We start from the raw sequence: 14,301 nt of genomic DNA, 5'->3' as shown, positions 1-14,301 counted from the left end.
GCCCACGGCCACGGCCACCTGCCTGACCACGGCCCCCCTGCGGAGAGGGGCCGGAGGAGCTCTCCTGTGGGTGAGAAACCAAAAACTACAGGGGGTGAGGGCGACCAGGGCCATTTCTTTTCTGGCTTTGACATCGGATGGCTTTGACATCAGGCGAGCGGAGGTGCCGGCCTGTGTCGCCGGGAAATCACGCGCACTAGCCACCTCCTCCGCGTGCGAGTATGGGGACAAGGGACGCATCTGTCCCGGGAAGAGCTGCTCTGTAGCTCGGCACTTGGAGCGATTTCAGCACAACGGGCCTTCTCTGCAAGCAACTGGTATCACTTAAATCATTTGAGTGTGCGAAACGCACACTCAGCCAGTGCTCTGGCAACGCGGAGGACGGATTTCCTTGTATTATTCTTTAGAACCGTTTGCGTGTTTACTTTGGCATATTTTTTTCTGCGCAGCAGCTTGATGCTGGGGAAAAGCACTGAATAAATGTTTTTGTAAATTAAAACCATGACAGCCTTATCTATTGATTCACATACTACTGGCCATCGGTTACTACTGAAACATAAAAATGTCAGAGGCAGTTAAATATATGCCAAATGATTCTAGCAACAAAGCAATTTTTTATTTGCAATATTGAGCTTAAGAATTATAATTAGCACAACTAGCGCTTCTGTAGCTTTTGGTATTATTTCCAAAGTGATGTGCAAACAATCACTCCAACAACCTCAAACCATAAATACCTTGACAAAATGAATATTTATAAGTTAACCTTAGAAACAAATTCCTATGCATTGCTAAAATTATATTATAAAGCACTTTTTATCTCAGAGACTGGCACTGAGAATTATTTTCCATATGCCAGTATCCTCTGTCTAGTCCTGTTTTTCAGTCCCATTCCCTGAAGCAGGAATTTAAATCAACCACACAAACAAGAAGATTTTTATGAGAAAGGTTTTAAGAGTCACAGTGTGGACTAAGAGGGCTGAACATCCAGGTGTTTGCTGCAACTGCTCTGCATATTTCACAAAATGTATTCAACTAAACGCTGCAGGTGTGTGACTGCTTTCCTACCCCTGCCCTGGTGGGGTTTTCTCCAAAACTCACATCAGCAGCAGGGGTTATGTTGTTCCAGGATGGAGATGAGGGACCCCTAGAGAAAAATATCCCATCGAGTTATGCGAAGTTGAGAGAGACATGAAATCTAAGCAACCAGTCAAGGAGGCTTTTGGAAAAGGTAGTTCAGGAACTGAAAATCAGAGAGAAAACATCTGGGGCATATTCAAACAGCCTAAATTTTACCTCAGTCTCTGTCTCTCATCAACAGTGAAAGTTTGACACCTCCAAAGAATAAGACACTAATTGGGCAGCTGCAGAAACACAGCCAATAGGAAACATAAAGCACTGAGCACACACATCGAAATTAGGCCAGATGAGTTTAGCTCAAAATACATAAAAACTGGAGGCTGTTCAGAGCGAAAAACGATGCTCTAAAATAGCCTTAAAACTAGTGCAAGCGGAAGAGGATATTTTCTGCTGTGTTTTATACAAATGCAGATCAGGAATGGTCCCAGCAGCAGAATTGCATCAATTGAACTAATACCTCAGTGGGACCCAGCTTGCAGCCTTTGTTGATTAAAGGATAACTTTAACAATGGTCTATCTGTTCTTTGTAAGTGAGATCATTACAATTATGACTTTTCCCTTAGGATCTATAGCAAAGACTACAAAAAGACACTGGATTCAGAGAAACAAAAACCTAACGTTCAACAGTTCGTCAACCCAAAATGAAACACGACAGAGTTCCCTACAGCATGTCTGTGCTGTCCGACAATCATTCAGCCTTATCGCAAGAAACCCACAATGCTGAAGCAATTACTGGTAATAGCTTTAGGGAGTAAAAATGTTGCTTGTGAACGAGCGATGGGAGGATGAAAAAGTATGAGTGTGGATCAGAACTGGAGATGTGGGTGGAACAAGAGGCAAGGGACTTGAGTTGCTTATTATCTCCAAATTGTTTTGTCTTTGTTCTCCCTTCAGTGTGTGTGTAAGGAGGACTGTGTTTTACACAGCTTTTATATAAGCCAGGCATGAACCTCCTTTTCTTGGGGTCAGAACACAAATATTTTCCAGTTTACTGAAGCTTTTTGTTAATTCCTAAAGACAAAAAAGGCTCAGTGGTTAAGATCCAGAAAGCCCCTAGGTCCATCACTGCTGTAAAACCTACTGCATCAGTTACTGGCAGGTCGCAGTTGATTAACTTGTTTATGGTTTTCCTTGGGCCAGGGTCAAAGATGCCATCTCCACATACAGAGTCAACATCTAAAAGTCTCTCTTCCAAACCTGGAGTGGAAAGCCAGCTTGTACTGTCAGGTAAGGTCATATGCTCCGGCATTTTCATTGTTAGGTCAGAGGAGAGACCCATATTGAGACTTTTCTACCTGCAATAAGATGAGACAGGTAAAATAGCTCCAGACTTACAAAAATCCCTGAAATCCTGAGTTGATCAGCAGATATGGTGAAGTGACATAAAAAATACAGTGGTCTCAGTTATATCACTGGTTTCTTATAAACCCTGCCCAGCTTCCCGCTCTCAATCCAGCGCCGTTAGCCATCTGCAGCTCTGAGTACAGCTGCCCACCCTTCAGGCGTGATGCAGCAGATCAGAGTCCCTTTGCATTGAGTCCTGATATTCTGCTTCCCATCTTCTACTCCCTTATCCACTTTTTGCAGAAAGCCCAGACGAGGATGAAGAAAACCCAATGAAAAATCCATTTACAATTGCTCCAGATATCGATATTTTCTCAATAAGGGACAAGGAAAGAAAAAAGGCTAAGGCGGTATGTATAGATGCTTTAGGCCAATGTATATACATACAAGCAGTTCTCTAGTGCAGGCAATGAACCAATATAACATCAAAATTTAGTGCATGGGAGAAACAACAGCTGCCAAATTCAGCTGAGATTCCCCCAGATCCATTTCGAGTCCACTGAAGTCCATGATGAGAAATTAACTTCACCAAGAGCAGATCTGAGCACAGGCTTGCTGGCTGCTAGTGCAAAATCGGGATATTGTCACTGCCAATGAAATGAATGCCTAGGAAAAAAGATGACATGGGTTTCATGCCTTAGGTTTCTTTCCGTAAGATAGGGAATTGCAACAAACCAGACCAGAGCGTTGCATCTCAGGAATGTCTCTTTCTTCCTTATTTCTGCAGTGGACTTTCCTTAGGACATGCCATCCAAAGGGGGTGGGAAGTCACGGAGAGGTTGTCGCATCTCTGCGAGGTCTGATTGTTGCCCGTGGTTAGAGAAGACAGGCAGTAGTGTGGAAGCAAGGGGTCTGTGTTTATAAATCACAACGGGAGGGCTCCAAACAGGCTTAGGCAATAACCTCACATATTGATTGCTGATAGTCTGATTTTAGCTTGAGTTGAAGGTCACTATGTAAGTGTGGGGAAGGGTTTAGGAAAAAGTGCACTATGGACGTCTGCTGAAGTGGTGTCCTCAGCCTAACCCATGCCCAAACTGTGCAGAGAGCAATGAATTACACCTCAGCCCATGTGAAAGCACTGAGCATGAGCAACCTTTTACCCTCCAGGAAGCTCTGGAGTGGGTTTGAATTGATCCTCTCGAACCGAACTTGAGGTTTTACATGCCTTTGTGGAAGTTGAACTGAGTCGTTATTGAGCATGGGCTGTCCTGTTTCCTTTTACTAGGGGACCTGAAGACGAATCTCTGAAAGTTTACGTTCTCTCCCAGGAATAATCCAGGAAGGAAAAATGGGGACACTGAGTAGCTACAAACTGGCACAGCTGATGGCTGGATGCAGAATACAAATCAACAAACTAATGAGAACAAATGCTAAGAAATGAAGTGTTTCGGTTGCCTCAGGAGAGAGTATCATTGGGATTAGTCAGATAAACCAGACAAACATGCATCAGCATATCAATAGCCTGCAAATTTCTAGACTGTGAATAATCACTCGTATCTTTAAAAAACACAGCAAACAAAGCACATAATCAAACTGCCCACATAACTGACTTCTCCTTATAGGAACGTGAACGGATGAAGACCATGAAAATCCATGAGAAAACTACTTACTCTACTAAAATAAAAGCAAAGCAAAAAGGGTTCAGGAAAGCTCTGCAAAAGGAGGAAGAAGAAGAGGGCAGAAAACAGGCAACAAATGAAGAGAGACTGAAAACTCTTCAAGAAAGTCTTTCATGGAAGATAGCCATTAAAAAAGGTAGGAGACAATTACTATCTTTGTAGTGGTGCTGCTCAGCTGGCTAACAGCCCAAAGTAAAAATCAAAGAAGGGATGGGAGAAGCAGTTAGCTCTAGCTGACTTTGGTGAGCTCTTGCAGACACAATATGCTGCATCTTGCCAACTTTTGTGTGGCTGGGCCATCTCCATCTCATGCATTTACACACGGAGCATGTATCACCCCTACCGCAGTAGCCTGCATTCCACCATCCCCTGTGGCCTCAGCAGTAGCCGTGAGCTCTGGGAATGAGCTGTGAGTCAGTTGAGAGTTTGCAGGACCTTGTGTCATGCAGACATTTCTATTAAGCTGACGTAAAGTTGGATTTTAGTGGATGTGGGACTAAATTTTCTGCCTCTGACATGAGGGAGTAGCTTTGCCATTAATGTCTGAAGAAAGTTGACCTTTGTAAGAACCAGATTCTCCACTCCATTCTACCTGGTTTTACTCCATGAAAGCCCATATGAAACTGATCCTAAACAAGGTCAAAACTATAATAAAATAATCTGTATTGCCGGCTCCAATGCCAACCACATCCATGCTCATGTTAGCCTCCATATTCACTGTGTTTTGCCTTGGCCATATTTCCCCTTCTGGTCTGATCAACTTTATATCCTCATTTCAGATTACCCATTAGAAAAGGAGACCTTCCGTGACTACATAAATGACAGAAGAGAGGTATTTTTACTTGAGGTACCTGGCTTTAAAAATGTTACTTTCTGTTTGTTTAATTATTCTTCCCTGTGTTCCTTTGAGGTTTTTTTCCCCTGAGATCCATTGCCTAGAGATCACACCAAGGACGCACACATCATGAACCAATTGTTCAAGTCCTGTGTCAAAGACACTCATAGTCTATAGCCCAGCAATCCCCAGCCAAGAAAGAAAAGAAAATAGATCATTCACACCATGCAGTAGCAGCTATGCAACTATTTCATTTGTGAGATGCACAGATACACTGACCTTTTGGCTCTTGTTGTCCTGTACATAGATTATATCTGGGAGCCATTCTGAACTCAAAATAAGGGAGCCATGTTGGAATATTCCCATTATTATTGTGCTGTAGTACAACTGCATCAGTCTTTGTCAGCCAGAAGTTAACACAGTTGTGGAACTTCTGGATTCTGTTTTTAGTTTTACTTCTTACTTGCTATGTTACTTCTGAAACATCTCCTGGCCTCTATCGTACCTAGTTTGCACTAAGACACGTACCTTGGTTTGCAATCTTTACCCTCTCCACCAACAACTATAAGGTAATAAGGTAACCAAGAACAAAGCTAAACTAACAGCCCTTTAAAACCAACCGATGTGACTGTGTTGCCTTTTGGGTTCATTTCAGTATGCCATGGCAGTAAAGAGAGATGAGATTCAAAGGATGGAGAACGTAATAAAGAACGAGGAAAGAAAACTGGAAAAGGCTGAATACTACCTGGAGAAGGATGCTACCACGTTTGATGAGTTCCTGAAGGAGAACCAGAAAAACTCTGTTCAAGCCCTGAAAATGTAATGGAAGTTGAGGGAACCACCTGTGTGCTCTTTTGTGCTGGACACAGGAGGTCTTTTGCTTGACCTTCCTGCAAGGTTTTGGCTAGCATCCATCCTCAGATGCTCTATGTCTGAGCTTTCCCAGAGTTACAGTCCTGGTGGCACTTTCTCCCCACACATTCAATGAAAGACAGGAGGAGACCAGTAGCTGGGAAATCCTCTTATTGCAAAAACCCTTGATTTGGCTGCAGCAAGGAACCTGCTGTTGACCCCACCACTGCCATTCTTCTCACAACACCCTTATGAGAGGGAGATGCTTCTGCCCAACCCCTCACAGCGGGAATGGTCCCTAAGTGAAGCAAGTTGAGCACTTCAGCCCATTACAGGTTATTATGAGGGCAGAGCAGCAATTGATGCTCAGCAGCAGCCAAATTAGGGAGGCCCTAACCTGGAAGTGTCGCTGGGACCTCATACTCTCTTTGCCAGGACAAGCAGGGCCTTTAGGCTGGAGCCAAGCACCACCTGGGGTACATTTATGAGAGATTTCTAGCGCTCCACCCACATCTTTTTCTCTGTTTTAAATGTGCCTCAATTTACCACCCACTTACTGCTAAATTGTTTTATGGCTTAAGTTTATGCATTCTTCCCTAGTGCCGAAAAAGAAACTGCAGCAAAGACAAAGAAAATAACGGAGATCCAGGCAATCACTTCCCAAATAGAGAACCTCCAAAGGTAAGGGTCGCACGCTATTCCTGCCTAGCCTTCCTGCCTCGCAGCCCTCGGGGAAAAATGAAAGAGATTTCTAAAAATGTTCAACTTTAAGAGTTAAAATGTTCCAGCTTTTGTTTTCCAGATGCTGGTTTTGTTTCTGAAACAAGTCAACTATTTTTTAATGATTTTTTTTTTAAAGTATAAATATTCCAAAACCAAAATTAAATGCCTAGTCTCAGATTAAAAACAAACAAAACTAAGTAACGCATTTTAACGGTGACCGGGAGAAAGAAGAAGAAAAAAATTATAATTCCCGTTACGACTTGAGCTGGCAAGATTTCTCCTTCATTTTCAAGTGAAAACTCCTAAATTAGCAAGCCCAATAGCATAGCAAGGGTCTGGCCACAGAAATGTGACCAGACAGCTTCCACATGAGGGACCACAGAGAGCACGCAGGGCAGGTTCCCGTTTGTCTTCGCATGTCCATGAAGATGTGCACCCTCTTGTCCCTTCTCTGGGCGACGCTGAGTATCAAGAGTTAGAAAGAACATGTTCAAACTGGGGCTTTCCTCCCTGCTAACAAACTTTGTCCACTTCTCTCACCCCAGTGATATATCCAGATGCAGGAATACTCTGCAGGAGTACAAGATGTACAGGGACTTCCTCTATCAACTATCTCCGAAAGAGTGGCAGGAGGAACATGGGAAAAAGCACAAGAAGAAAAAGGAGTTGAAAACAGCATCCAAAGCTAATGAAGGAAGCGCCTCACCTCCCACCACCGCAGAGCAGGGTGAGTGCCAGGGAAGAGCCGCCCACTCCTCACTGGCACGGCCCCATGCTCTATGACATCTCTTCCTTTCTCCAGGCCAGGGTTTGACAGCCAAGGCAAACGCTGCCAGTCCCTACAGTACCAGTTATATAGATGTGCCAAGTTCCCTGCTGTCTACAAAAAGTTTGGAGTTCAGGTCATTACATGAGATCAGGCCACAGCTCAAAAACTTCCTGAAGCCTCTATCAACAAGAAAACTGTAAGTACAAGACAATGCAAACACCAGACTTTACTGTAGAGGGCACGCAAGTGACTGGGAGTCAGTATAGAGGAAACCTACTCCTCACCTTCGCTGTGAGCATACGGAGATCTGGGTCTTATAGGAACAAATTAAAATACCAGCAGAAAAATATCAGGTGTGCAAGTCATTAGCTATGTACTTACTCCATCTGATCTCCATCCTCAAATCCTCTGCTGAGATCCCTTCCCCATGGATCTGGCCCTTGAGGAAACCCCAGGAGAAATTATAGACCTTGGCCATTTGTCCTGGAGCAAAGCTTCTCTGTGGCCTATTTGTGGCTGAGATGCTGGTTCCCACTGTTGGTCACAGCTGCCATACAAAAGCTGCCTGTTGTTTTGCCTTTAACGAAGATCCAAAGTCATTGTAGACCACATTACATTGGCCGTCTGCTTTCAGTAAGAGGCTTTAGGCAGCACGTGCTGGGATGCAGGCAGTGCCAGCCTGAGAAGCGAAGGGTCAGGTGGGAATGTGAGACAAGCATAGCCAGCTCCATCTTCTTGAGGCAAAGAAAACAATTGCCTGGAAAAGCGAAGTGTGAGTGGCTGGCGAGCCTCCTAAGGCCAAAAAAAACTGGCTATCAATAGAGTTTCAACTAAGTCATTGCTTGCAGGGCCATTTCCTCTGCCTCCACTCAGAGCACTGCAGGTGCCAGGTCCTCCCAGGCAGGGCTGCCACGTGCCACCCCTCGTGAAGCCACTGCAATTACTGGGCTGCTGCCACATGGCAGGAACGATGCAGACACAAGTGGGGCTGGCACTAAGGGGATGCAAATGGAGATTTTTCAACCCTCCATGGCCCAGGGTGGCAGGTGCAAGTGAAGGTGATGAGCAGACTCTGCTGCCAACAGCAGTCAGGCACCTCTTGCCTTGCTCTTCCAGCTCTTGTGCTGCTTGTCCCTGGGGCTGAGCGGGGCAGAAAGAGGCCACATTGCTGGTTAATGGCAGTAGGGCACAGAGGAAGAAGCACTCACCAGCCTTCTTCCACAGCAGGTAAAAACTGCAGACTTCCATGGTGGCTACACCATGCTGTTAGGAGCAGTACCACATCCCACACTGCGAGCAAGGCTTTCTCTGCACTTGCTGTGCTGCTGCCTGAGCCTTTTTAATAAGGCTCTTGCCTCCGCCTTCTCATTGCCCAAGAGCCAAAGCCTCCCAACAAGTTTAAAGGCGTTTGGATCAACACCCTCAGTTCAGGCTCACGCGTCATGCCCCGAGCCTGCTGGCCAGCAGAGCCCAGAGCAGCTCAAAAGGCAGCTGGCTTGGGGACAGACGTAGCCCAAATGCGGCACGCCTGTGTGACCCCTCGCTCCTACCGATCCCCAACCAGCCAAAGCCGCGGGGGGCCGAACGTCTGAATGTGCAAATTCAGGAGCGAACAGCACCGCAAGCAGCAGTGTTCACAATTCACTAGCAAGGTCTCCCGTGAGCCATCATTTCTCTAAGGGCCTGATACACAAAATGCTTTTTCAGAAATTCACTGGAGGATTCAGAAAGCGAAACCTGCTCGGATGAAGATGAGGTCAGAAGTCTTGTGTTGAAATATTTACACTTTCTGTTTGTCCTGTGTCATTTATTGATGTTACTAATTTCTCTCACCTTCCAACCATTCATTATGGTATTGAGGAGTTACTATAGCTTCTAATTATAAATGTATGTTTATACATTCATAAATGTTCATGTTTTAGCAACACATATTATAAATACCTTAGTTTAACTTTCCTCCTCCACTTTCCAAAAACCTACCATCATCTCAAAGCTTGCCATCCCCCAACAAGATATGACATCATATAATGGGATATTTTGAAATCAGTTATTGGTTTATGTCTGAAATTGAAGTTTCCCAACTCACAGATGTTTGTGCCACTTTTTACTCCCCAAAATGCAACTTGTGAGTGAGCTGCTGAGGCAGCGTCAAGCTACGCACACAGCAGGAAGGGGGGAGACGCTTGTTCATGGACAGTCATGGACCTCTCTAAATGGGAGAGCATTTGAACAACCAGGGCTGGTGCAGCCCAACCTCCATATAGTTCAATGGAAAAGAGGCTAGAGGAGGACAAAAACTCATCACATGTTTTCCACTCCAGGAGCCTGAGTTGTATTTTACTGATCCCCAACAACTGCTGTCTATTTTCACGGAGATGGAGGAAGAGAACTTGTCCTTCATCCAGAATTCCCAGGAGATTGAGGAAAGTTTGGACAAGGTCCAACACACTTTCATCACCGCACAGGAAAGCATGTAAGTGTGATCTTGCGAGCGGTGGGAAGGGGTCCCTTGTGCCCCAGCTTTCAAACATAAGTGACCCCCTCTTCCCTCAGTAGCACCTCGCCATCAGGCTGCATGCTGCAGACCACACGTAACGCTGTTCACACAGCACACAACAGTCTCTTTCTCATGCCTTAGAGCCCAGCTGCAGCCCATCCAACTCACCATCTTGGGACACTCTGCCACGAGCTCACATCTACATAATTTAGGAGATAGAACTTGAGCTTGGGACTAGTTCCTTAGTCCTCAAGGCACAGGCTGGGGAACTGATGCATTCAGCATCCTCGAGTGGACATAAGCCAGAAGTACCCTGTAATTCTCATAAAGAAAGATCAAAGGAAGAAGCAAGGCATGTCCTGGAGGCATCCCGAACAGCACCTACTCCGACTCAGTGCAAACCCTTCCTAGAGGAAGCCAGCAGAGAACCCAAGTGTAATTGCAGTATAGTATTTCTGTGGCAGGTACACACACATATTCCCACTTAAAGTGCAGCTTATCCTCTTGTGAAAGTTTTTAAATGGAATCTACTTCCCCCATTGACTTATTTTAAAAACCTTGAGTGTTTAGCTATGCTACTTCTCCCTCCCCCGCAGCAGCACTGTAACAGCTCTCAGAGCTGGGGGGCAAGTTCCCCAGAAATGGCGAAGTGTTACCCCCATCTGCCGGCAGCGGGAGGGACGGTCCCAGGCTGGGAAGCAGCAGAAGAGCCATGGGTTTCAGGGATGCCCTTTCCAAAATAACCTCCTTTCTCTTCTGGCCTAGGGAGAAGAAGTTAGCGGAGCTGAAACAGCAGGTGGGCACCCTCAAATCCTCCATCGCCAAAGAAGAAGAGAGAGTAGCAGATCTGAAACTCAAAGTTCACGTCTTTTCCTCTGGGCAACACAAACCTGATGATCAGGTAGATCCTGAGATCAAGGCAAGGGGGGTTAGCATGCGCATAAACGGTTCCTCTCCACCAGCCATATCCATCCTGGGAACAAAGCAGGGGTTGCAGTGGGAAGGGATCAGCGCCGTTTCTCAGCAACGGAGCTATAGCAAGGGCAGGTTTGGGGCACTGCTGAGGCAGCAACTGGGGCAAACATGTCTATTCCATGCAGGTGGGAAGTAGGGCTTGCAGAGGCAGCCGGGCAGCTGCAACCTGGCCCAGGCCACAGCGAAGCTGGGGAGACCAACAGAGGAATGGCTCAATACAGCCGCCTGTCCCACACACTGGTGCTAAGCAAACCAAGAAACAAGCAATTGCGTCTTGATGGGAGAATTAGAGTGTACTGATTTCCTTTGCTTTTGGAGGGATGCTGTGGTTCTACAAGGCAGAAGCCAACCATGCCTCTCTCCGTATCTCCTCTCATCTCTAGGACAAAATGCTCACAAGCCTGAACAAGAAGGTGCTGGAAGTCTATTGCCAGTGCACTGGAGAAAATGGGGCAAACCTGCAGACAGTGCAGATGCTAATGGTGATAGAAAAACAGCTCAATGATTTACTGGACAACTTGGAGAGAATCCCACCAGCAAAGATAGAACAGGCTGAGAAGGCGAAAAAAAAGGAACGGCGGATAAGGTAAAACAAGGCCCTCTGCTGGAAATGGGACCTCTGTTTTTAAATGTGGACAGCCAAAAGCAAATCCACTGAAAGGGACAAATTCGTCAACCAACCCAGGAAACTAACAGCAGTCTGAAAGGCCAAGTGACCAATCCATCCCAATTTACTTCTGTAACGATTTCACATTCACAGTACTCACATCTCCCAGTGCTCAGCAAGCAGCAGCCCACAGGTACATTAGAAAAGACCTGGAAGGTGCCTGTGTCCTGAATTGAAGGGCAAAATGAAACAGGAAAAAGAAAAAAGGGGGAAAAAAAGGAAAAAAAAAAAAGAACAAATCTCCTGAGCAAATTAGATGATGAGAATCATCATTTTAAAAAGACAACTTGCATAGGCACATAAGGGCATTTGTTGTCAGCGCCAGCTTTCAAATGTTTCTTCTACAAGCCTCTTAAGTTCAACTTGTATTATTAAATTAAAATAGTATCCAATTAACACAATACATTTAGGTTCCAAGATGAGATGCATTCCTGTTGGCTCAATTATACACATGAAATTTCTCCTCACAAACAGCAAAGATGCAACTGGACAGCTGGATCATCCCCAGGTGAATCAGATCCAGAAAAAAAAAAAAAAATAGTGTGAGGATATAAAGCCAGAACAGGGACACTTCCCTCCCACCCACTTTCTTTCTCTGCATCTTTCTTCACCTTTGTAGTAGAAAGGGTGTGATGCTTCTTCCTAATGTTCTGTGAATGGTTTTGCACTCTTAACTTCCCAAAGAATTAAGACACACCATTTATTCTACTCCGGGGATGGAGGAGAAGTATTCAGGAAAGAATCTGACCACCCCACCCCAAATAAAAAAGCAATCAATCAAACAAACAACAAACCCTCCAAAGAGCATTTAAAAATTTTCCTGATCACAAGGTTAAGAATTCATTTCCTCTCCGCGCAGTGTTCAATAGCTTGAGCCCATTTCCATTCCAGTGCTGCATTTCCATAGGGAATCGGAGCCAGTTAACACTATCAGCCTCCACTGCGCCCATTTAGGCGAAGCGTAGCTCCATGGGTGTAAAACCCTCCTGCTCTCATCTGTATGTTACAGACTTGGTTGCACTGGTGAGAACTTAAGACACAATCAGCATTGTTCACACACAAAGCTGGTGACCATCCTGGTCAACAGTAGAGCACAAGTCACCTGCTGAAGGTGGTACAGAGCATGTCTGTAACTGAGAACAATCATCTGACAGCTCCATTTGCAAAGCTTGATGTGCTTTTTCCTCCCTTCACTCCAGAAAGAGTGGAATCAACAACACCCAGTGTTTCCCTGTTACCACCTTCACAGCAAGGAACTCCAGCATCAGCTATGCCCAAACCCCTGTGCTCCGGTGGTCTTACACCATCAGAGAAGCTGCGCATCAAGAGCATGTTCGGTGTAGCTGCATACCGCATCTAACCCATCCTTTATTTGCTCCCTTCAAAAGGCTCAGAGAGGAAAAACTGAGACAACAGAAGCAGCAGCAAGAGGAAAGACTGCAACGAGCCCTGGAAAGATCACAGGCAACTATAAAAAAAAGGGTAAGCACAGTAATCTATAGGAACACCTCACCTCAACAGCCTGCTTCAGAGGAGTGGTGTTTAAGGGAAGCATGTTTCTAGAGGCCTCCACAGCCGGGTGGGGACGGCACCCACACTCAGGTGTAGCCCAATTTACAGGACTGATGTTAACTTAAGCAACTGCTGGGAAGTCAGTTATGCTGCAAGTTATTCCAGCTCAACGTCCTTCAATCGTCCTTCTCCCATCCTTGTGTCTTAACCAGATGGTCCCCGCCCTTACTTGTCCATTTTCTCAGTAAGCTCATTTCAACTCATTAACCTGGCAATATTAGAAAGAGCGTGAAAAATCAGCAGAGGAGGAACCAGGCAGCAGCAGGATGCTCCTGACAACAGCAGCAAGGCCTTAGGTCAGCTCAGCCATACTGTCGAACTGTACCTTTCCTGGCATGTTCCGCATTACACCAAACCGAGTTTTGCCCCCTCAGGAGACACCGTGCGGAGCTTCAGGCCACAGCTCCTGCTGCACATTTCACAGGTCAACACGATGATGGAGGCAGCCCAGTTCTCAGTCACACACCAAGCCAGTGACAGCATGGCCGACTGAGAACAAGCGCCATGAGGCCCTGCCCCTTTACCCAAGATAAAATAAGTGGGTTCTGCAGGCTCCCACAGATATTTCTTCAAACTTCCAACTTCCCAAACTCTTGAGACCATACAAGTAAGGCTTTAGTCAGAAAACACTTGCAGGTGCAGTAGTACTTTGTAGATACTGAAGCACCAGCACATGCATGGCCTTCAAGTGCTTGACGCTCATTTTCTAATAGGAAAAACACACTCGGACACACTGAAACATGCCCAGAAAGCAGATGGCAAGGGGCCACGGCCCCTCGCAGCAGGAGAGTCTGGCAGCATGAAGCAGCTTTAGCTGCATGGTTCGGACATGCTACTCCAACACAGCACTGATGCGTGAGCCTCTTCTTCCTCTGCAGAGCGGCAGGAGGCTGGTGTTTCGTTCCAACCCACCTGTCAGGAAGGAGAAGAAAAAGCACAGCCAAGAACAAATGGATAAGGAGAAGGAAGAAGAACTCTATTATTTCACTTGACAGCACAGCCTTAACTGCAGCATGGAGGGCTGACACTGCTCTAGATAAGTTTTTCATAGCTTTACAGTCTGTTAAGAGTCTAAGCCATTTGCTCAGTTGATGAACCTCACAGTCCCCTGAAATTCCCTACCTTCTCCTACCCCAATATCCCAGGGAAAGTTGGGTCTGTCAGGCAGACATTTTTCTCCCCATATTGATATTCTGTCCAAGAAAATAAATTAAAATTTTCTCTCATTTTGCTTCTCAGGCCCCTGCTAGCAACAATGCACTTCTCATTCAGTTTTTGATGTGAATAGCACTATCCCTACAAACCTGA

The 14,301-nt window shown here is 45.6% G+C and overlaps 1 protein-coding gene across 1 annotated transcript; it reads left to right on the top strand.

Moving 5' to 3' along the window:
* The first annotated feature begins 1,805 nt into the window (after nucleotides 1-1,805).
* On the top strand, nucleotides 1,806-13,985 carry LOC104620168 (coiled-coil domain-containing protein 37-like). The gene is made up of 15 exons (XM_010286304.1): nucleotides 1,806-1,872; nucleotides 2,278-2,364; nucleotides 2,725-2,831; nucleotides 4,047-4,239; nucleotides 4,883-4,950; nucleotides 5,594-5,757; nucleotides 6,391-6,471; nucleotides 7,059-7,244; nucleotides 7,365-7,478; nucleotides 8,990-9,038; nucleotides 9,604-9,755; nucleotides 10,545-10,680; nucleotides 11,138-11,340; nucleotides 12,810-12,903; nucleotides 13,872-13,985. The coding sequence occupies exons 1-15, from the start codon at nucleotides 1,806-1,808 to the stop codon at nucleotides 13,983-13,985; spliced, it is 1,815 nt and encodes a 604-aa protein (XP_010284606.1).
* The last annotated feature ends 316 nt before the right edge of the window (nucleotides 13,986-14,301 follow it).

This window comes from Phaethon lepturus, unplaced genomic scaffold (assembly GCF_000687285.1).
Source record: "Phaethon lepturus isolate BGI_N335 unplaced genomic scaffold, ASM68728v1 scaffold56940, whole genome shotgun sequence".
NCBI lineage: Eukaryota > Metazoa > Chordata > Aves > Phaethontiformes > Phaethontidae > Phaethon > Phaethon lepturus.
This window is presented reverse-complemented; position numbering and strand designations above follow the sequence as displayed.

Coding starts and splice junctions, on each gene's coding strand:
- LOC104620168 (XM_010286304.1), top strand. CDS start 1,806: ATGTCTGTGCTGTCCGACAATCATTCAGCCTTATCGCAAGAAACCCAC. Junction 5,758..6,390: donor TCTGTTCAAGCCCTGAAAAT/GTAATGGAAGTT, acceptor ATTCTTCCCTAG/TGCCGAAAAAGAAACTGCAG. Junction 11,341..12,809: donor AAAAAGGAACGGCGGATAAG/GTAAAACAAGGC, acceptor TCCCTTCAAAAG/GCTCAGAGAGGAAAAACTGA.